The sequence below is a fragment of the Lutjanus erythropterus genome, chromosome 9, assembly GCF_056507025.1.
Source record: "Lutjanus erythropterus isolate fLutEry1 chromosome 9, fLutEry1.hap2, whole genome shotgun sequence".
NCBI lineage: Eukaryota > Metazoa > Chordata > Actinopteri > Lutjaniformes > Lutjanidae > Lutjanus > Lutjanus erythropterus.
The window spans coordinates 19,640,037-19,663,004 of NC_139325.1; the positions used below are offsets into that span (position 1 = coordinate 19,640,037).

The window sequence follows — 22,968 nt, forward strand, 5'->3', positions numbered from 1 at the left end:
TTAAAAAAAATAGTTTTATATTCAGACTTTTGTATAAATTGCAGCATTTGTAATTTTCATGGTGTCAGGGTTTGAAAAGTGCTTAAAACTGCTTGAAATTGTAATCACAGTTAATGATTAATCATTAATCGATTAATAGTCAAATAAGGATTTAACTGATTAGACGTGGATTAATTAATAATTAATCGATAGTCTAAAAATGGCATTAATTGTGCTTCATTTGACATAGTTTTATCTGATGGAGCCACTCATTGGATAAGGAAAGTTAAGATTAAACTTGAAATAAGAAAAAAAGAGAAAAAAACTCAACTATCTATTGAGGAAAATGCACAAAATTCACAACCCTATTAGGAAGTCAAGTCTAAATAAAGACAGGTGACACATTTTGAAACATGAAACTTTGTCATGTTTTCCTTTAATTTGTCTCTCATCTGTAGGATTCTATCACAACAACATTATTTTGGTTGATAGTGGCACAATAACATCTTATTTAATGTGATGAAGAGGTGAAATAATAATTTTGTATATAAATATGTCATTAATCAAAGCTGTAAAGTGCTGGGACAGAGCAGACAGTCTTGGGGACCCCCTGTGACTTCTGGCGCCCCCCTTAGCAGGACCCAGACCCCAGATTGGGAACCAGTGGACTAACGGATTAATCAACTTATGGTTGCAGCTCAATAACCATTAATATCACATTAATCTTTACATATACTATAGGGATGAAACAATCACCAGTTTCACAATAAAACACAATAAAATCCTTAACATTTTGTATTTTTATTAATTTAAAAACTCACCATTGACCAAAGTTAGCAGTCTCAACAGTCTCCCAGATGTAGGCACGGCAGCAACTTGGGTTTGTTTTCCGTCAGTGAAAACACTGATATCGCAAAGAAAGCGTTGCCATTTGAAGTCGTTGAGAGATTTTCACTCGGTGTGTGTATCAGTACTTTTTGAACATTGTACAAAAGCGCTTAATTGTGATAATTTTGCCTACGATAATCATGTGAAAATTTCATACTGTTTCATCTCTAATATACTATGTGAAAAATCCACAAGCGATCAACCGGATTTATTTGCAGTCCATGTCTGACTTTTATTAAAGTTTAGTTACATTTCAGAACAGCAGCTATCTACAAAATATACGTTGTGCAAAACTACGTAGATGATGGCCATATGCTGTTTCTTTGCAACTATCTACAAACACATCCATCATACTGCATGCAAGATTATAATAAATAGCCCCTACATACGTACGTATGTATGCTTTTAAATTGCACCAGAAACATGAGTTCGTCTGAAACCTACTGTGATGTAAAATGTCAGTTTGTTAAAATGTAACATTTCTGTCTCAAAACACGCTGAACAGAACAAAGTCTAACTTTATTGTCCAACCATAGCTGGAAAAGTATGTACCATGAAACTGTTAAAAAAGCACAAGCATACGTTAGCAGGTAATTACTATGCCTGTATAACTACAATATATGGTAACAACTGCAGGTTACAAGTACTTTATTGACAATGTAGTTAGTGTATCAGGAAAGTTGAGACAGTACTGAACTAGTAAGAGTATCATGAACTTGTAAAGCATGTACAGTGACATGCATGTTAAACATCAGCACCTACAGTATGTTGTTGTATGGATACTGAAAGTCTCATGAGAGGAGTTGTCTGCTTTTCAGGAAGTCTTTTAGCATAAGTGCGTATATATGTATCTGAAGAACCAATCAAACGTTAAGGCCACCCAATTGTCTCATGTGTCTAATTTTCTCATCCACTTCAGTCCTGTCTGAAGACAAGCTCAAGTGCAAGATGGATTTGGAGTTTGATGGAAAACTCCAAATAACTCAGTTTCAGGGATAGAGTCAATAGAAAACAAGCAGAATTTCTTCATTAAATATGCACAGTTTGCACTTTGATTTCTTTTCTCCTCAGCGTCGTCTTCTGCGCCTGTGATCAACAGCTCTTCCTCGCCGTGGCTTCTGCACACTTTCATTTGTGTCTGTGGGTGGGTCAGAGGGAAAAGTGTTGTGTAAGTCAGGGGATGATGGTGCAGGTACCACCGCTACAGCTGACTGATTGTTTGGATGCGGGGTGACCAGTGGCTGCTGCTGTATTTGTGTTTGGTGCTGTTGTGACTGTTGTTGGACTACATGTGGCTGCTGCTGCTGTTGTAGTTGTGTTTGCAGCGGTGCTTCAATCCGCTGTTGTTGCTGCTGTGGTTCTATGTGTTGTAGTTGCTGCTGCTGAGCTGACTGCGGCTGTAAGTGCTGTTGAGATGTTTGTGATTGGTGTGCTTGTTGTACACGGTGTTGCTGTGGCTGTTGCTGGGCTTCAAGCACTCCTAACAGCCTTTGTAGGAGGACATTGTTTTGTTGTAGACTGACTGCTAATGTCTCTTGTGAAGCGACAAGTGTCCTCATGTCCTGTCTGAAACCCTCGCCAAACTCACGCAGACTCTTTTCTACCCGATTCCCCAGCTGGATTGCAGCCTCCCCTAACCCACGGAGCTCATCTTCAAGCCAGGAGCTGCGCAGAGGAGCTTCCAGAGGACCCTGCTGAGCTCCAAGTGATGGCTGAGGACTGCTTGGCTGAGGGCTGCCGTTGAGGAAAGGAGCACTGTAGAGCGGGGAAGGAGGTAGCCATCGTTCTGATGGAGGGGGTGGTCCTATGCCCAGACCCAGTCCTAACCCCAGTTTGTCCTCCATGCTGTTCTCTGGTTCACACTCAGGTTCCCCCATGTCTCTCTCTCGCTCAGGATTGTCTTCTTCTTTCTCCAAACCATCCCTCTCTGATGCTTCCACTCCTACACCTGCAAAGATGTACAGATATATTAGTTCAGGGTTTCTGCAGGTTTTAACAAGTTAAATTTAAGACTTTTTAAGACATTTTCAAGGCAAGAATAAATGCAATATAACAGAGATCTGTGATATATTTACTGTAATAAGTCAAACTGTGATCATGATATGTAATCAGAAATTAGGGAAAAATGCTAACTTTAAATACTCACTTCTCTGACAATAACAGTACTGCCACAGTGTCCTTTGAAATCTCTATTCCACCCTGTAACTCAGTTTAAAGTAATACTGACTGTTTGCTCAGTGCGTAAACATGTTTTTATGAGTTGTAAGAAATCATTAATAATCTTTTAGAAGGAGTAGATGTTTGTGATGTAGATGAACGGTTAAATTGAGGAATATGTTAATGAAGTCTGGCAGGCATTAAATCAGACAGTTACTGGACTCATCATCCAGAGTGTGTGTTTTCAGAGCAGTAGACTTTTGTTTTCAGAATAACACACTTAACTTAACACCAACAGACAACTAACAGATATTAACAGCTGGTCAACTTAGATTGTAGGACTGCTATTTGGACTGCAGTACTAACTTTTGAACATCCAAGTGTTACATGTTGGCCTAAAATTCAGATGTCTGGATTTTAAGACTTTGCATCTCTAGAGTCTACAAAGAAAATCAGCTGAGTAATCTTATCTTACAACTTATTTTTACCCGTATCGGAGTCAGGGAAGCACGGGAAACTGGGCTTTGGTCTGGTGCTTTGCTTTTGCCTGTTGGCCTGTTGGAGTCTGGGGCTCGTCTGGGAAGGACGGCCAAGAATGGAGGCTCCTCTGCTGGTCGGCAGGTAACAGCTGCGGTGGCGAGCGTCTGCTAGCCTGCCTCCGTTGCGTCTCTTCAAGTCGTCCCAGCGCTTCTTCACCTCTCGAAGGGTGCGTGGGACCCTGGACACGGCGTTGACTCTCTCTAGGATTCCTGCCCAGATGCGCTCTCTCTCTCGCCGCCGGAGCCTCCCCGCAGGACCGAAGAGCTCTCCCTCACACCGGGTGACTTCTGACACCAACACCTCCAGCTCGGCTCCGCTGAAACGACTCTTTCTTTTTCCTGCACCACCAGCAGCCAGCGCGGCTGACATAGCTCTGTCTGTAGAGACAGAGAGGTGAGAGGACAGCTCAAAAGGGAAAGGAAAAATATCAAGTGAAGCTAAATATACTGTGTGAGGAAGAGAATGTGCTTCAACAGTGCCAGTTTTATTTCCACAGTGTGCTAAGCCAAAACATGTTCAACTATAACATCTTTTGACAAATGATAGAGCATTTATTTTATATCAGTCAGGAGTAAAATGTTGTCTTAGTAAAACAAAGTGCATACTTGCCTGTGTTTTTATATACTGCTGATAAAATCATTTTATTAAATAATTCTGTAAGTGCACGTTTACACTGTTCAGTATTTTTCAACCTGAACTCTATTTTCCTACATGTTTGTGCTTAAGTGACTAATGGGGACAACTGGGGGAGAGAGCTGCAGCCGCAAAAGAAAAACTGCAATGCAATACCTCTGTCCACTAAAAGTGCTTGTTTTTGCCACTGACAGGTCAGATTGTTATTTCAAGTGTCTGACAACATTATGTACAGGATTGTTACCGAGATGGATTTTAAAGAGTAAGATCTTTTCTGTTTAAGCAGAAACAGACACTATATCGCTCTGTTCAAAGTGACCAGATTTCATTGACATTGACTCATTTTACCTCTCTGGGCCCCGTCTCCCAGAGCCTTCGTAGCGCTACATGCATCGTAAGTTGCATTTTAAAGTCTCCCTTAAGGTTGTCCCAACTCTGGGAAACAGCCCGTAACCTTAAGCGAGGCCTTAAAATACAACTTACGACGCACGTAGCGCTACGAAGGCTCTGGGAAACGGGGCCCTGGTCTACCACTGCCTCACTCAGCTACTTTGTTTGTGTTACTGTATGACTTTTGGTGTTTTAAGATTTAATAAAATGACCGTGACAGCAGTGTACCAGTGACATAAAATTACTGTTTATGTCATTGGAGTCTGGTCACTGTGAACACAGTGATATAGTGGCTGCTTCTAGTTAACAAAAAAGATATTTATCTTATTAAAAAAAGTTATATTCTGTCACAGCTAGGGCTGCAACTTCAGATTATTTTCACTATTGACTCATCTGTTGACCATTTTATTGATGAATCGGTAAGGTCCATAAAATGTTGATGTTTGAACATCTATTTTGAAAATCCCAAGGTGACGTCCCCAAATGTTTTGCTTTACTGTCATAGAGGAGTGAATAAACCAGAAAATATGCACATTTCATTCAGGCTTACTTTGTTCAATGGACAAGAGGTCGTCTGAGGACATGCCAGGTGCCATGATGTTGGGATGCACCACTACCACGTTGAAGGGGAGTCCGCCAGGTAGTCCACTGTTCTGGTCACAGCTGCCCTCCGAGTCCTCATCCTCCCTGGGGAAGCCGTTTTCTGAGGCTCCCCCGCCAAAGGGTCCCTCCGGAGACTCCACTTTGATGTGCATGGGAGGTGATTGCTCGTACAGCAGCCCCCCCTCCTCGTAGTACTCAGTCATGGGTCAGACCTGATTCACAGCAGAACTGACTGGCCGGCCAATTCTGACACTGGCAGCTGCTGCCCCATTAACACTAGTTCAGGGTATCACTGGACCCACTGCTAAAGACATTACAATTCTTCAGAGCACTGTATCAGATGATTATGAAGCTGCTTTAGGCACAACTGCCCCGCAAACACTATGAGGTGATTTCAGAGAAAATACAGTTAAAGTATTCTTAATAAATTCTGTTATTAACACCAATCTTCAAATGAATCAAGTCATTACTGCAGCTTAGTGAGAGATACGATCACACTGTCTCATTAGAGAATGAGGAGACTTTCATGGGCAGCTGCAACAACTTAAATCCACTTCTATCATTTTGATTTACAATGATATGTCAGTGAAAACATCTGTACAGTGTGTAAAAACACCTGGAGCAGGCTGAGAGCCACATATACACGTCCAGCTGTTACACAGAGAGCTGCACCATCCAGGCAGAGAATCGCCTTCAGAGCTGAAATACAACAACACAACACAACACTGCTTACAATCGTGTAGCATTCTGAAACAGCTGTGTTGGTTTTAGCAGTCATGTTGACTTCTATATTCTGTCGCATCGATGCGCATTTTTTTCTGCACCACATCCGCAATGGTTGCGCATTCCGCATACATTAGGTGCTGATCTTGCAATGGAGGTAGCAGTGAGCTAACCGGCTAGCACGGTATGAGGTGAAGCAGCAGAAGAGGCAACCGAGCAGACACGAAGAGAAAACTAACTGTCTTACCTCATGAGAAGTGCACATGGGAGGCAAAACAAAACCAAAACACAATTGGTGCAGCTGTTAGCACAGCAGCCGATACACAAACCGAAGACTGTCGCGTACTAATGACGTCACTGTGATGGGGATATGTTCAAGACCAATCAGTTTGTTAATATCGAGCAAATGTATCCATGTTTATTTTGGAAGTCCTGTGTTTTTTTTTTTGTTTTTTTTTTTGTTTGTTTGTTTTGTTTTTTCTTCACATTTCCTGGAAAGGAACCGATGTCTATACAGTAAATTCACAGGGTTTATCATCGACATGCAGATCTATTCTATTCTGTTTAAAAATAACAGATCAAATAGTCATGCTTCATGGTGGTAAATTATTTATTTTGAAAGTAAGTCAGTGAAAAAGATGCTAGCTTTTAATGCAATTGTTCACATTTTTTTTTATTCTATACACATAAAAGGACCAAAAGAAAACGAAAACCAAGCGTTACCCCGCTAAACTGTATTACAATTCTCTTGTCAAGCTGAAAAAAGTAACAGAGACCAAAGCAATATTTGAAACACAAGGAATTACTGAATTATTTATGAATCCTCCCTGCTTATTGGTGTATTTCTTTTCTTATTTTTCTCCTCCTATGTTTTATTTTGCTTTTGAATGACAATCAGGGCTTGACATTAATATGATTTATGGTTGTAATAAAAGCCAGATATGTAATAATGGAGTAGTCAGAATTGTTCCGTACAGATTCGTTGGCACATTGATGTCTATGAGCTAATAGCTGGCTAACACAGAATGACATTTCTGCTGTTGGTCACCTTTTCTGAATTGCTATGTGATGGAATTGTGGGCTAATTATTTTTCTTGGCAGGTTCGAAAACTTGAAGTTTCACAGTTTGCAATGACAGTAACAGCAACAGTATAAGAAGAACAATGTAAACTACAATAAAGTTAGAGAATAATATAAAATATACAGATTACTAACATTACCAATGAACACAACATATGAACAATGGCAACAGAGGAACAGAGGCAATTCAACATATAGAGAATTAAGTTTCTAAAAATGTATTAATATTTGATTTACTTTAAACAAAACCGCACAATATTCATCTTATAATCAAGTATAAACTCAGTACTATGAAAAAAAAAAAAAAGCCATGGTATTTTTTCTCTATGTCCCCTATAATCTGTGCCATTACTCATAATCATTATCAATAAATAATTTGGGTAATTATTAGAAATTTGCTCAACATTAAGAAACTAAATCATTTGATTTTGTGACTATAATAATTATTGACATTTAAAAAGCAATATGTAATAGATTTTCATTTTTTCATCATTTTCATTTATTCATCATTTTCATTGACTAATACATTTATATAATTTTATAACAACAATAATAAAAATAGTCATACCTAAAGTTACTTTAGTTATTTTATTAAAGTGTAGGCCTATAAATGAGTACAATTTACAAAATAAGCCGTAACTGTATACTGTTAACTGAAACATGACAAATGATTTTTGAGTGTTCTGGCTCCCCTCCACCTTTGTCTTTGTATTTTTCTTCAGTATGTGTTACATATTTGAGTTATGTTATTATTATATTACACATTATTACACAGGTTGAGAGCTGCATTTGTATCTGTATGTGTCACCTTAAAAATGAATGATTCATGGAAATCCATGTGTTTTCTCTTTGACCATGCTGCTGTTTCCCAGGTGGGATAATGTTTAATCATTGTGCACATGGCACGTGGAAAAACCCTTGAGCTCTAGATAAATCTGCGTGTACACTCAGTGGATTCAGAACACAGCCATGAAGTACTCCATTCTCCTGGCTCTATTTGCTGCAGCCTGTTAGTTATTTTATTTGTGCTAATTTCTTTTATTTCTATATAGATCATTTTGAGAGGGAGAGTTTAAGCTCTTAAAATAAACTCACTGTTTGTATTACATTTAGTGCTGCCGTGCAGAAAGAGTGCTGTGCCCTGCCAGGTCTCTCTGACTGTCGGTGACCACTTCTGTGGAGGCTCACTGATCTCCAGCACAGCAGCTCTCTGCTGCTCACTGCTACCTGTCATAAGGGCAGACAGTTGATTTGATGAAATGAAGAAAGAGAGAGTCTCAGCAGTGCAGACAATTTAACAGTGTATATATATATATATATGAGAGTATATATATATAATAATATATATATAAGAGTCTTTAAAACTTTGGGGTTTGTAGAGTTCTCAAGAGTTTCTAGGTATTGTTGCATTCATTTCTAAAAATGTTAAATAATATTTTCTGTTATAAAATTTAATTGTGTGAATGTGAAATTTTGCAAAAATGATTAAAAAAATATTTATAATATAATAATGTTTTTGTTCAGATCGACCTACTTCATAAAAACTAAACAGCATGTCTTTGTACAGTAATTAAAAATGAACAGAAATGTCACAATGCATATAATGGACAAAGTTTTTCAAATTAGCTCCAAAACAAGTTGTTTCACTATTAAGTCCACAGACAGAGCAATTACTCATAATGTTTTTCTTATTGTTTTTGTAAATAATGTTTTGATGAATAGCATCAGTGGAGATGTTTGTAAAAGACATTTCTAGGTTAATTTATAATCAAGTATCCTGACGATGAGGTCCATACTTTTTCCTCATGGGATATTACAAACAAACCTTCACCACTAGTGGATCAAAGTAGTGGCAACGTTGTTCTGAAAGAGGAATCTGATCCTTCTGTTTCGGGTTGAAGGGCTGGATAAAAAAACACAATTTTCCTGTTAGGGTCTCATCTAAAGTTGACAGACAAGGAAAAGGTTGTAGTCCAGAGTTACTCATAACATTTACAAGCTCTTTTTTAATCATTTTAATTAGTTAAATATTTTTTAAAACCACTAGACAGATATACAAGATGACATTAGTGAGGACGTTTTAGATCACAGCAGACAGCAAATACACACTGACACACACCGAGGAGATGAAGAGGAGAGACAGCATCTGGACTCTTCATCATGACTTACAATAATTCAGTGCAGTGACAAACATTTTGTGGAGGAGACGAGCGTCAGTCAGTTTAGTCTTCGCAGCAACAGATATTTGAATCTGTAGTGTTCAAACCACAGAACTGTACAGTAACATCAGGATTCATCATCAATAAAGTTTGTATATCGGTCAGCTCTTCACACACATGCTGTTCTCCCTCCTCTCTGTAGCTCGTCTCTCCTCCCTTGCAGTTGTGATCAATCAGCATGAAATAAAAGTAATAAAAGTATTTAAAAGTAAACAAATCGGGCTTGGAATAAAAATCACGTACCACAGAAGTGTACGGTAACGTTATGATTCATGATCATGAAAAAGTTTTTTTTTTTATGAAGCTGACACATCTGTCCATATTCACACGCTTTCTCTCTCTGCTGTGGGTCAGCCTTATTTTTTACATTTACCTGTTTTCAGGTGGAGCTGCAGCTCGATCAGCCCCCATATAGTGTACCACTGTTCACAATATTGATTCTGTTGATCTTCAAAGTTAAAAAAAACATGTGACAATGTTAAATTGCATTCCTCCTTTTGCTGGGGACCCCTATTGATCCTGGACCCCCAGTTTCAAAGATAATTAGGCATTTTAAGGACATGACCCCTTTTAAAATAATAATTTCAAACAAATCAATAAATACACAGCTTACATAACCTCAGTGCATGTGAGTGTTAGTGGAACTACGTTATCAGTAAGTTGCCTCTCGTCCTCCAGATGTGTTTTCACACGTTGATCAGCAATAGAAAGGTGAAAATTGAAATATGTGTCCTTGGCCAATCAGATAGCAGAGGGACAGAGCGAGTTTAAAAGGATCTGCAGTGCAGCTGAGTTTACACCGAGGTTTAGACAGGAACCATCATGAAGGCTCTCATTGTCCTGGCTCTGTTCGCAGTGGCATGTGAGTATGAATCTTCCTTTTTAATGTCATTTTCTCCATTTTAAGACAGGGTGGGACTGAAAGTTATTAAATTCTTGTCATTTCTCTGCGCTGCTCAGATGCCGCTCCCATTGAGGATGACAAGATTGTTGGAGGCTATGAGTGCAGGAAGAACTCTGTGCCCTACCAGGTCTCTCTGAACTCTGGCTACCACTTCTGTGGAGGCTCCCTGATCTCCAGCACCTGGGTGGTGTCTGCTGCTCACTGCTACAAGTCGTAAGAGCAGAGATTTGTTTTTAACTTCAACTGACTGCACTGATACACTATAAGGCTGTCCACAGTCATAGTATAACCACTTTTGTTGGTCCAAATGACTTTGTCATTAATCCACTACTCATGTTTCTCTCTGCAGCCGCGTCCAGGTGCGTCTTGGTGAGCACAACATCGCCGTCAACGAGGGCACAGAGCAGTTCATCAACTCTGCTAAGGTCATCCGTCACCCCAGATACAACAGTCGCAACCTGGACAATGACATCATGCTGATCAAGCTGAGCAAGCCCGCCTCCCTGAACAGCTACGTCCGCATCGTGTCCCTGCCCTCCAGCTGCGCCAGCTCTGGCACCCGCTGTCTGATCTCTGGATGGGGCAACACCAGCGCCTCTGGAAGTCAGTAATAGACTGCAGTCGCATCTGGAACATATTTCTGGTACATGACAAGATGTGGATCCTTACATGTGTTGTCTTTTTCTTCTCCAGGCAACTACCCTGATCGTCTGAGGTGCCTGGATGCCCCCATCCTGAGCGACAGCAGCTGCAGGTCTTCCTACCCTGGACAGATCACCTCCAACATGTTCTGTGCTGGATTCCTCGAGGGAGGCAAGGACTCCTGCCAGGTACCAGCTACAGTCATCATCACTGTTTCTTAAAGTGGACACAACAAACTTCAGAACGCCTCTGCTCACATGTTGTCCTTTCTATCTGTGTCCTGTCAGGGAGATTCTGGTGGCCCCGTGGTGTGCAACGGTCAGCTGCAGGGTGTGGTGTCCTGGGGTTACGGCTGCGCCCAGAGGAACAAGCCTGGAGTCTACGCCAAGGTCTGCAACTACAACTCCTGGATCCGCAGCACCATGTCCTCCAACTAAAGTCACTTCACTGTCAACTGTTGTTGGTCATAGAGTTGTATATTTCCTCAATAAAAAGAATCAAAGGCGCCTCATATATTTGACTTCTCGGCTGAACACTACATACTGTTCTCAAATTCATCACTTTGGGCTATTCACATATGCTCTAACTTCTCTTTAACAACCCCCAATTCCAAAAATGGGACACTGTAAAATGTAAATAAAAACAGTAATTTGCACAAAGACACACAGACAAGATATTTAATGTTCAAACTTGTTGATGTTCAAAAAAGTTGGGACAAGGGCAACTAATAACATGACTGGGTACAAGAGGGGCATCCTTGGAAGACTCAGTTGTTCACAAGCATGCATGGGGAGAAGTTTACCATGTAGTGAAAAACAGCATGGGCAAATAGTCCAGCTGTAGTTTAAGAATGTATCTCAACACAAATTTTCAAGGAAGTTAGGGATTTCACTATCCACAATCCATAATATCATTAAAAGATTCAGGGAATCCAGAGAAATCTCTGACATGAGGGGCTAGGCTGAAAACCAACACTGAACGCCTGTGACCAATGACCCTTCAGGGGGCACTGCATCAAAAATCAACATGATTGTATTAAAGATATTACTACATGGGCACACTTGGGAAAACCATCTCTGGGACACAGAGTTCATCACTAACTTAATACTCCATACATGACCATCATCCAGAAATGCCGCTTACCTTTCTGGGCCCAAGCTCATCTCAGATGGACTGACATAAAGTGGAAAAAAGTGCCTGACGAGCTGACATTTCAAATTGTTTTGGAAATAATGGATATTGTGTCATATTGATGTCAAGACACATGCTGCACGTGTAACAAGATCGTGGCTTCATAGTAAAACAGTTTGGGTACTAGACTGGCCTGCCTGCAGTCCAGATTTGTCTCCTGCTGAAAAAGTGAGGTGTATAATGAAGCACAAAATATGACAACAGAGACCCCAGGCTGTTAAGCAACTAAAGTTAATAATCAAGCAGTAATTGGAAGGAATTTTGCTTTCGAAACGTCAACAATTAATGTCCTCAGTTCCCAAACACTTACTGAGTGTGAAAAGAAAAGGTGATGCGCCACAGTGGTGAACAGGCCCGTCACGAGTTTTGTTGCAGACATCAAATTCAGAATGAGTGTAAAGCAAAACAATTGTTTATCAGTTTGAACATTAAGTATCTTGTCTTCGTACTGTATTTAATTGATTATAGGTTGAAAAGGATTTCATAAAATTGAAATCTGTTTTTATTTACGTTTTATACATCTCAACTTTTTTTTTAGACTTTAGGTATTTAAAATGCCTGTGTATTTGGCAGGATTCAGTATCAGTATCAGTCACAAATTACTTAGCATTAATCAATATTAAAACAAACTTCAGCATATCATTAGGGTCACAACTAATAACTATTTTCATTATGAATCTATCTGACAGTCATTTTCTCAATCAATCGTTAGGTCCAGAAAATGTCAATCACTGTTTCCCAAAGCGATGTCCTCATTTGTCTTGTGTCCACAACACAAGGGTTTTCAGTTTACTGTCATTGAGGACTAAACTATATCAGAAAATATTCATATTTTAGAACCTGAAATCAGAGAATCTTTTTTTTTTTTGCAAAAGTGACTCAAATCAATTAGTCTATTATCAAAATGGTTGGTAATTAATTTATTAATTGACAGTTAATCAACCAATAATTGCAGCTCTACATATCATGAGATTTATCTAGATTTAAATGTAGAGTAAGGGTGTTTATCTTTTTACATGTAAGCACTTATTTTGACCTGAAATTAACAGACACGATCACAATTCTATACAAAAGTGTCCTTTATTGTTTTAAGACAAACTATATCATAAAATCATACACAACAGAGCAGGGTGTCTATGTGGGAAACATCTTTTGAAATGGTATTTTCTCATGACTCCACCAAAATCAAGCTTGACATTGAAGCATGAAAATGTAGTTTTACTCCCAAAAGCAGCAAACAATAATGGATGTACAACAATACTCCTGTTGCACTTGGGTGTTTCAATTACGGAATGTGAGTTTGTCGGTGTAATTTTTTTGAAATCCACAGGATTTCAGCCATCAAGTCCACAATAAGAGAAAGTTCTTTGACAAACGTGCATGAGAAAAGTTGATATTCACTTTTTAAATACAAAATGCTGATACATGTGCTGGAGACCAGAACAAAACAAATCTGAAATCAATACAACACATCCTCCGAAACATTTTGACCAGCAGTTGAGTAATGATTTTATAAGTCAAGAAACAACCTGCACGATTTGAAATGCACAAATTGGATATTAAATTCACAGCTGTCATACAGTGAATGCATGTATCAAGATAAGGTGACAATTTTTCAAAATTATAAAATGGTCATACTATTCACTTACAAGACGTGTTATAAAATTGAATTGAATGAAAGATGGAAAAATCTGCACAAATAAACTCTTTGTCAGTTTTGGCAAATGAACTTAAGAAATAAGTGAACTTTTTGTGACCTCTCTACTCCCGTGCTCAGTTTGTAATTTGGTCCCGAGCTCAACGTACAGGGGACAAGTTCTAACATAAAGATGTCACAAGATTTCAGGGCAATAATGAACAAGGGCTCAAAAACATTTTAAGTGGTTATTTCACTTGAATAAATAATTTTTTAACTCTTACTTTCCATGATCAGTCATTTACATACAGTATAATTTCTGTTTTTAATACTTATTTTGTTGAATAGTGAGTTACACTGTCCAGTGGATGCCTCTGGCTTGGCATTATTGCACTGAATGTACAAAATTTTTGGGTGATCTTTCTGACTCTGAGTTGCAGTCCCCTTTGGCACAATCCACCTGTATCAAAGTTAAAAAAAATCACTATCAATATCTCTTCTTTCTGAAGAACTGAAATTTAATTGATTATGATGCTGATTAAACATTGTCCCCATAATTTTGTACACTCGATGTGCTTCCAGCCTGAAACAGTTTTTTTCTAACTCCTTTTTAATGCTTTTCACTTTCCCTACCTTTTCCCAACAATGTTTCTACATCGTCTAATCTAGGACTACAGGACCCCTGTTTTAAAGAATGTAAAAAAGTTGATGTATATGTAGGGCACCAAATCTCCATTCAGGTTCTTACACCTGGCCTCTTGCGTGCTGCAAATAATGCTGATAAAGGTCTGAAATGGCTGAATATGCATTACCGCACACAGCACAATTAACACCATCTGAGGACCCTTCATTTGATTTGGTGACATGTCTTTTCACAGTTCTCAGAGGAGTTATAGGTTTACGAGGTGAATTTTCATGTGTTCTGTCATGACTGGTTTCTCCATCCTGGATTGAATATGTGCTGCCTGGATGATGGGAAGTTTTACCAAAATCAAGATCCTGGTTTTGGACAAAAGAAATCATGGGTACTAGAGGAGACTCTTGAGGAACTGGGTCTGAATATTTGGTGAAAGGGCTCAGAGAAGAGTTGTTTTCTGCAGGTTCTGGACATAACGTCACCATGTAGTTGTTTTCGGGAAAGCTTAACATTTTCTGTGTAGTATGATCATCCACAGATAAATCAAAATCAGAGTCCTTGTGCGTGTCTTGCATTGAGGAATGGCAGAGCTGGTGGCTGAACAGCAAATCTAGAGTCTTAAAGCTGCATCTGCACTGCTCACACTGATAAGGCAGAAACACTTTCTTAGGCCTGACCTGAATCCACTGGAAGTCTGAATGCTCACTCATGTGCTTCTTGTATGGCTCCACAAACCGAAAACCTCGCCCACACTGAGGACAAGTGAAACGGCCACGTCTCTGTCGATGGATCCTCTGATGATGCCACAATTTCTTCCAGTTTTCTAGAGTCTTACCACAACAGGCGCAGGTGTAACTTTGACCTGGCGCATGAGTGAGCATGTGGGCTCGGAGTCTGCCCATGTGTCTGAACAGTCGCCCACAGCTTGGACATAAATACTTCCTGGGGTCGGACCGGTTGTCTATTTTGTTTAACTTTGACACAAGGCGCGAGAGAGGGTGAGCCGCTATGACTGTTGACTCGAACGGTTTCCTGATGCCGTCAAAGCATTTCTTGCGGCTGGTCTGTTTTGTTTTTTTCTGTGTTTCACAATTTGCAGCTGTGAGAGGAGGAGCTGAATTCAGTCCTGATGTACACCTGAGTGCAGGCACTGTGTACTGTATTAATGACATCGTCTCTTCCTCTTTCATTGCGGAGCTGGAGGTGCTTCTCACTCCTCTGCAATGACTGCGATGGGTGTTAAATTCAGACAGCACACCAAACAGCTTGTCGCAATGCAAGCAGCGATAGAGCTTTGCTCCAGTGTGATCTCTCATGTGGCTGTTGAACTCCTGTAGGTGGTCAAAGACATTCTTGCAGATGTGGCACGTGTACGTTAGTGTTGGCTTTACCCGTTTGCTGGGTTGTAAATCGTCATCGTCACCTGAAGGTCTGCAGGTGTGATTTTTTGCATTGCTGTAATGAGTGAATGATTTTTCACAACGTGTGCAGTTGTAACGCTTCACAGACCAGTGCGTCAGCTCGTGAACACGCAGGAAATAGGCCTGACCAAAAGCTTTGCCACATATGTCACATTTATAAGGCTTCTCTCCAGTGTGGACGCGCACATGTCTTATGAGGGCAGACTGAAACTGAAATGTTTTACCACAGTACTGACACACTTTTCTTTCTCTCTTTATTGGAGAAACTGGTCTATGGAGCACAGGACTGCTTTCACGGTCATTCCCTCTGCTGCGTTTTTCACATTTGTTGCTCTCAGAGTCCTGGTCCGGCAATTGTGCATGCGTCTTCATATGAGAGGCGTACTCTGCACAAGAGAATTTGATCTTGCAAATTGGACATTTCTGATACATGTTGTTCTTTCTGTGAGTCTTCAGATGAAGATTTAAATTGGAATTTTTGCTAAAACCTTTGCCACATTCGGGACATTTGAAAGGTCTTTCTCCTGTATGAATGCGTTGATGGATGATGAACTGAGACAGAAACTTAAATGTTTGACCGCAGTAACCACATTTTAACAGAGTTTTTCCTCCTCTTCTAGTGTAGATGACATTTGCATTGTCATTAGAGTTGCCCTCACCACAGTCAGTTTTTTGTTGAGTACCATCACTGCCTTCAAGATGCGCTCCCTGTAACAAAACATTACTTATCCTCCTTCTTCTCTTGCCACCTCTCTTGCGCCTGAAAGTGCTTCGCTGACTGATTGTACCTTCAGATCTAACTATGGTATTGGCGTTGTATTGATCCAGCTCTATCTCTATATCCTCGTCTTTCACTACAGGTTTAGGTTGTTGTTCAGAGGATGTTACAGCATTTGTACTAGAGGGCTCTGCATGCAGCAAGTTTGCATTCTTTGGAGATTCAACACTGTTTTTTGATTGTGACTCCTCACTGCCATTCATACCAGCTGACTGTTTTATCTTAGGGTCACAACTCTGAGTAGGGCTCCCCAAGTTCAAACCTTCTGATGGTATAACTACAGGTTCAGCAGCTGGCTGGGAATTCAGTTTTGTCTGCTGCTCTGGAAACTCTACAGACTGGGGGACGAGTCTATCGCCTTTTCCATCTGTATCTGTCTCTTGTTTGTCAGTATTTAGAACCACCTGCTTGCCGCCTGCATCACTGCTCAACACTGACGAGGCACCCTGGTAAACATCCAGTCGAGTCACTTTAGCTGGAACTTGCTGATCAGCCAGTTCAGCCCTTCTTCTTTTAATATCTTGAAAGTTCAATGAATTACTACTTTCCAAAGAAGTCATTTCAGTTTGCCCGGGGTCTGCCTTGCTATCAGGTTCAGTCTTTACATCCTGTGCCAAAGGGCGCTGTTCTCTACTTCTCAGTCTCCGTGTAAAACTGCCTACAATATTAGCATTAACAGAAGCAGCAGGAGGATTGGTTTCAGCAACCTTAGAAGCCAGAATTTTATAAGCTGCTATTTCTGTTTTTCTTGGTCTTCCTCTCCCTCTTTTTGGCAGCACATGGACACCATCAGAGACAGTATGAGGACCACACATCTCATTAAAAGCTAAATTATTGATTAAGGTACCATCTACTGTGTTAGGCACATCATCACTGTTGTGGTTCTCTAAGTAAGTTGGCAAAGGTATAGTCGTGCTGATCTCCTTATGTTGAACTTCATCAAGACCAACTTCATCCAACATTTTTAATTTCCGAGGGCGTCCACGTTTTTTGCGGACTTCCACAGGTTGTCCATGACTGTCTGTTGTAGAGCTGCACATGCTCGCAGAGGTCATTTGAGACTTTTCTTCCATCTCTATGTGTGGTGATATGTGCTCACTGTGTTGACAGTTTGTTTCTTCTGTTTCAGAGTTAACAAGGCCATCAGACTCAGTGAGCTCAGATGAGTGGGATTCAGGTGCAGGTTCAGTCAGTACTGCTGCCTTCATTTCCTCTCCCCACCTGGAGTCCAGGTCTTCCTCATCGCATCTCTTGTCCTCAGGGATCTGCGGAGGAATAAAAACTGCATTTGTCACAAATGTAGTACTGGTGTCGCTACGTAACTTAAAATAGTATAAAAATAAAGACACACTGAAAAAGGGAATCAATGCGTTTCTAATTTGTTCGATGGTATTAATAGCTATATCTAGACTGTATGCAATTAATTCCTACAACAGTAAGGTGTAGAATAGAGGACCACGTGTTAATAAAAATGCATGTAACATTGATCTAAAGCAGTGACACTCAACTTACAATTCACAATGACAATAAATCAGTTCACACCATTTTTCCTCAGAAAGGAGGTCAGATATGCCAATTTTGCAGGATGGGATAAATGAGGTTGTTACTAAGACAGAAGGCTGATTATTTTGTATGATGGCCTTTCAGGCTGTGCAAAGTGCAGTAGGATCAGACAGTGAGCTCTGCAGGGGAAGACAACTACTGGCTGAAGAGAAACAAAAGTTACACAGAACTACAGATAATAATGCATTTCATACTAAATGAGGTTTAATATGCTATTAATTTCGGCCCTAGTAGGAGCGGTTTGTTTATGCTTGATGAATCATTCCAACATTTCAGTGACTGCATGATAGAAGAGGTTCCAGCTTTGTTTAATGTTGTATAAACACTTTCAAATGTTACCAAAGCATTAATAACTAAAATGCAGTTATTATGTGATTGATCTCTCAATCATCCTACCAAGTTAATTTAGGGAATAAGTTCATTTCAAAATAGTAGTAATAAGAATAAAAATAAGAATAAGAAGAAATATTAATAACATTTCAAAGAAATATGTATTATAGGCATAGTCTAATGTTTAATCATTTTATCTGATAAATAACAGTATTAATGTTTGTTCATTAACTGGCCCGTGACCCTCTAGTCATTTTGCAGTTGCAAGTTAATAAGTTTTTAGACAGAAAATGCATCCATCCACTCCATTAGCAAGTTACTCCAGAAACTATGCTGTATAGAGTAATAGAAAAGTATTCTGTCTCACTGGTTACCTGCTTACAGTCTGAAGGGGCATGAACAGGACTGCAAGGATGTGATGCTGCAGAAGTTAACTCAGAGCATGAACTTTGGTCACTGCTTCCTCTGCCGAAGGACATTTTACTCCCCATGTCAAGAGTCTGTTGATTGAACAGTGAACAATTATAAGTGATTTCCTACTCAACACATGGACAGAAAGACAGCCACATAGTAATAGACTGACTGTATTGGAAATTGCTGAATTGGGAAAGTGGGATGGTGGTGGAAAGCAACTCAACATTTACTCACACTTAAATACAGTTCTGAGGTACTTTACTAGTTCCATTTTGGGAAACCAAAAACTTCACTACATGTCAGAGAGAAATATTGTACTTTTTACTCCACTACTTTTACATTTTTACACAAGCATCTTATAAATTATGATGCATCATTTGGTTGCACAATATGGCATGTGCAATATCCAAATCACAGAAATTGACATTTTTTGATAGAAAAAAAAAAGTGTTACAAAACAGCATCATAATGAAGTATTGTAGTTCTGCAGAGATGCCCCAGCCTAAAAATCTTATTCTCCCCGATGTAGGAAAACATTGTTTGGTTGGTACAAACCCCCAGAAATGTCATATAATCAATAGTTTTGTTTTGTTTTTTCCAGTGAAATAAAAAATTGTGATGCAGTCACCGTCACATATCCAATTCTGTGCTGATCATATTCACACACATGCTCTGCATGATGGTCACGTCATGAATGCAGCAGACACACTGACGGTAACATCACACCTACAACAGCACTGATGCCAGCCACACACTCAGAAACATGCTTGCATGAAGTCAGTGTTAGTGATAGATTCCAAGAACAAAATAAAGAGAAGACAAACATCTTCGACGAGGAGTCTACGAGGAGACTGAGCAGTGGACGATGTCACCAAACAGCCATAAACTTTCTACCTCTTCAGGCTAATGTTGGCCAGCAGCAGATTGCTGTTCACAGACTGGCAGTTAAAATCTCATATCCAGTTCTGGCTGAAGAATAAACATTATGTGTTGATGCGTTTCCTTTTTCATTTGGACTCATTCAACTTTCTGTTCTATATTTTTTTTCCCCGCTGGAATGGAATATGTATAGATACATGTACACACACATAGTGTTAAATAACAGTTACAATAGATAGAGGTTATTTTGTATAATGAATACTTTTTTTTTATTATTATTATTAATTTTGCTTTGTGAAAACTAGGGCTGCACAAGTAATCTAAATAGTGATATGGCAAGAACAATATCCAAATTGTAGAAGCTGCAATTTTTGGAACATTTGGAAAAATTATAATGAAGTACTATAGTGCTGCAGAGACACCCTACCCTACAAATATTGTTATTCAGATGCAAGAAAACATGTTTGTTTAGTACAAACCCCAACAAATGTCACAAGTTCATGATTTTAATTATTCTCTCAGTGAAAATTAAAATTGTAATGCAAAAATGAACATTCTCACTAATCGTGAATCACATCACAATATCTGTCAAAATAACAGCAATATATTTCTACCAAATTGTGCAGCCAAACTATTTTTAAAGGAAATCAAACAATATTTTTGATGAAATACCTTGATGTCAATATTGTGACAATACTGTAGGGATGACTATTGGTGCTTTCACAAAATATTAACACAATTAGATTTTTAATAAATAATCATCAGTAATGTAGATATAAGAACTCAGTGGGTAAAAACAAATAACATAACAGCTAGAATTGTCTGGTATGTTCAGAAAATCACATCACTTTACTGTAATGCATTCTTTAAAATGGGGAAAAGACAATATTAAACCATATCACTATATAAAGATATCCAAAATCTAAGCTGATATGTAGTCCCACATTCATGATTTAAGACCAGATATTTTTGTAATATTGACATATTGCCCACCAGCTCTGGTTATTGTTATTAGGTACTTGGCATTTTCACATTTCCCTAAAAGTACACATGCCCATCTTATAAATTCTGATGCATCATTATAGAATACATTATAGAATACTCTGCCAACTTGTTCATAAATTATATAAAATGAACTCCGACACCACCAACTTCAGCATCAAAATGATGTTTACATGTTAAGGGCTGCACAATTAATCACTATAAAATTGCTATATGGCCAAGTGCAATATTGTAATAGCAGAACCAATTCACAATGTTTTGAAAAAGGAAAAATGTATGCTAATACAGCATTGTAATGAGGTACTGCAGTGCTCCATATATGACCCGACTTAAAAATCTTGTTCTCCAGATGAAAGAAAATATGTTTGTTTGGTACAGACCTCAATAAATATCACATATAAACACCACAATATCTCAATATGACTTTTTTTTTATTAAATCATGCTGTCCTTATCAGTGTATAACGTAAAACAAGTAACTAAATATTTGTGGAAAACAGTGAAATACTTGGGGAAGGGGCTATTCTGCAAGATGATACTTTTACATTTGACATATTTTGCTTCAGTAAAAATCTTCATAGATGAGTTTAATTTGTAATGGAGCAGTTTCACATTGCAATACTGCACATTTTACTCAAGTAAAGCATGTGAATACTTTCCCCATTTTCCATCAACTACCTGAACTCGGAGAAAAACTCCAGTACCAAGTTACCAAGTCTCAAAATATGGTGTTGCAGTTTGTAAAGTACTAGATGCATGTACCAGGTAAGTGAAAACATCTAGGCCTGTAATAGTTTGCAGACATAGACAGTGGTTTCTAATGTCAGCCGGTCTTTCATCTCCTGAACAGACTCAATTCATCTGATGGAGTCTTTCTGATGCACCCGGGAGCAAACGGTTTTTGACTGTGATGAACTTACCAGTGCTCACACATGAACCCACTGAGACAAAACCGCGTACAAATGGGTCACTTAATCTATCTTTCACACATCCATAAACGACCTGGCAGCTTCAGCATCCATCTATCAGTTACCATTAAACGCTACCAGCAGCATGACTAACAATGTAGGCGTTATCTTTTGGTACAGGCCAGATTGCTAGCTCCGCTTATTAACGTTACAGGCCATACGAACCTAACCGTTAACTACAATGTCAGTTCATATACCATCATTTATAGCTAGTAACGCTTATGTATACTATTTCTGAACACTGGTTACCAGATGTGATGAGTGGTAGTAAACACAAACTGCTTGCCTGCGTGGGAGAGAGTCAAGGCTGCTGGTCTCTGCGTAGCCATGCACTGACCGCGGCTCAAGTAGCTAGCACAGGCTAGCTCAAAGCTAACATCTGCTCTGCCGTTACGTGGCTGTTCAGCACTTTTTACAGGCGTGCGCGGGGCTGTGAGCTGAGGTGATAATGTGGACCTGGCTTTCTCTTCTTTTCAGAGCAGTTTGCAGTAGCGAGCCACTCGATATCCACGCACAAAGCAACCCGAGAAAGTGCTAATCACGCCGAGCGCACGGAGTGGATACTTCAGGGGCTGTGGGAAGTTTGGGAATCACGAGTTGTTCTGTAAAAGTAACTTTACTCTAGTTCTGCCATTGCAGGTTTCAGTTACTGCAACATCTACAGACTTACTGTAATATTGTGTTTTTAATTCGTTTCTATGTTTATTTTGCTTTTAATTTTTGTTTTCAATTCTACTTAGTTTTAGTGTCAGCAACAATATTTAAGAAGTTCAGAATAGGTATCACAATACAAAAACAATACTTTGTACAAGCAGTTTGCAGACATCCCGGTCTCAGTAAACACATGAACTGATGCTTCCTCATCCTTGGTGTATTGAAAAATTATTTTATTTAATTTAGTTTAGTTTAGTCAATACACGAGATCTTTTCAACTAGTTTTTGATTTTTTCCCCCTAGTCTAATTTTTATTTTTATTTCAGTGAACTCAAATGTTGTTTTCACATCTAGTTTTAACTTCTTGTTTAATGAACTATAATAACCTTGAACATGTGCTCACATCAGCAGCTCATATTTATTTATGCACTGGTGTTTTTGTGTTTTCAACTGGTTTTCGATGCTAAAGTGAAGATTTACTTGTGGGTAAAGGTACAATGAGAAACAGAAACTTTCCCAAACTTTTCTTAAATTCCTTTTTTTTTCATTTTTCAGAAGGAGAGTTTACTCGGGACCAATTTTGGGAAAGTGAAATTGACAAACTGAATTTCTCATTTTTGTTGGTTACTGTCAGAAACCTGAGAAGTAGTGTTATTTTTGGTGAATATACAATTTCGAATTATTTTGAAAAAACTTTGGTTGAATGTAGGATATTCTTTCAGTACTATGAATTTATAT

The 22,968-nt window shown here is 39.1% G+C and overlaps 3 protein-coding genes across 3 annotated transcripts; 1 reads left to right on the top strand and 2 right to left on the bottom strand.

Annotated features, from left to right (window-relative positions):
- Positions 1-1,074: 1,074 nt before the first annotated feature.
- On the bottom strand, positions 1,075-6,264 carry LOC146321298 (uncharacterized). Its single transcript, XM_084726393.1, has 4 exons — positions 6,161-6,264; positions 5,138-5,889; positions 3,513-3,941; positions 1,075-2,815 (listed from the first exon to the last, which is right to left on the bottom strand). The coding sequence occupies exons 2-4, from the start codon at positions 5,391-5,393 to the stop codon at positions 1,935-1,937; spliced, it is 1,566 nt and encodes a 521-aa protein (XP_084582519.1). The 5' UTR covers positions 5,394-5,889; positions 6,161-6,264; the 3' UTR covers positions 1,075-1,934.
- A 3,674-nt stretch (positions 6,265-9,938) lies between these two features.
- On the top strand, positions 9,939-11,271 carry LOC146321299 (trypsin-3). Its single transcript, XM_084726449.1, has 5 exons — positions 9,939-10,074; positions 10,173-10,329; positions 10,466-10,719; positions 10,810-10,946; positions 11,046-11,271. The coding sequence occupies exons 1-5, from the start codon at positions 10,035-10,037 to the stop codon at positions 11,193-11,195; spliced, it is 738 nt and encodes a 245-aa protein (XP_084582575.1). The 5' UTR covers positions 9,939-10,034; the 3' UTR covers positions 11,196-11,271.
- A 2,853-nt stretch (positions 11,272-14,124) lies between these two features.
- On the bottom strand, positions 14,125-22,139 carry LOC146321300 (uncharacterized). The gene is made up of 3 exons (XM_084726398.1): positions 21,863-22,139; positions 18,689-18,814; positions 14,125-17,686 (listed from the first exon to the last, which is right to left on the bottom strand). The coding sequence occupies exons 2-3, from the start codon at positions 18,803-18,805 to the stop codon at positions 14,330-14,332; spliced, it is 3,474 nt and encodes a 1,157-aa protein (XP_084582524.1). The 5' UTR covers positions 18,806-18,814; positions 21,863-22,139; the 3' UTR covers positions 14,125-14,329.
- Positions 22,140-22,968: the final 829 nt, after the last annotated feature.

Coding starts and splice junctions, on each gene's coding strand:
- LOC146321300 (XM_084726398.1), bottom strand. CDS start 18,805: ATGGGGAGTAAAATGTCCTTCGGCAGAGGAAGCAGTGACCAAAGTTCA. Junction 17,687..18,688: donor CCCCTTCAGACTGTAAGCAG/GTAACCAGTGAG, acceptor ATTCCTCCGCAG/ATCCCTGAGGACAAGAGATG.
- LOC146321298 (XM_084726393.1), bottom strand. CDS start 5,393: ATGACTGAGTACTACGAGGAGGGGGGGCTGCTGTACGAGCAATCACCT. Junction 3,942..5,137: donor CCTCTTGTCCATTGAACAAA/GTAAGCCTGAAT, acceptor CTGTCTCTACAG/ACAGAGCTATGTCAGCCGCG. Junction 2,816..3,512: donor CTTCCCTGACTCCGATACGG/GTAAAAATAAGT, acceptor ACATCTTTGCAG/GTGTAGGAGTGGAAGCATCA.
- LOC146321299 (XM_084726449.1), top strand. CDS start 10,035: ATGAAGGCTCTCATTGTCCTGGCTCTGTTCGCAGTGGCAT. Junction 10,330..10,465: donor GCTGCTCACTGCTACAAGTC/GTAAGAGCAGAG, acceptor TTCTCTCTGCAG/CCGCGTCCAGGTGCGTCTTG. Junction 10,947..11,045: donor GAGGCAAGGACTCCTGCCAG/GTACCAGCTACA, acceptor GTGTCCTGTCAG/GGAGATTCTGGTGGCCCCGT.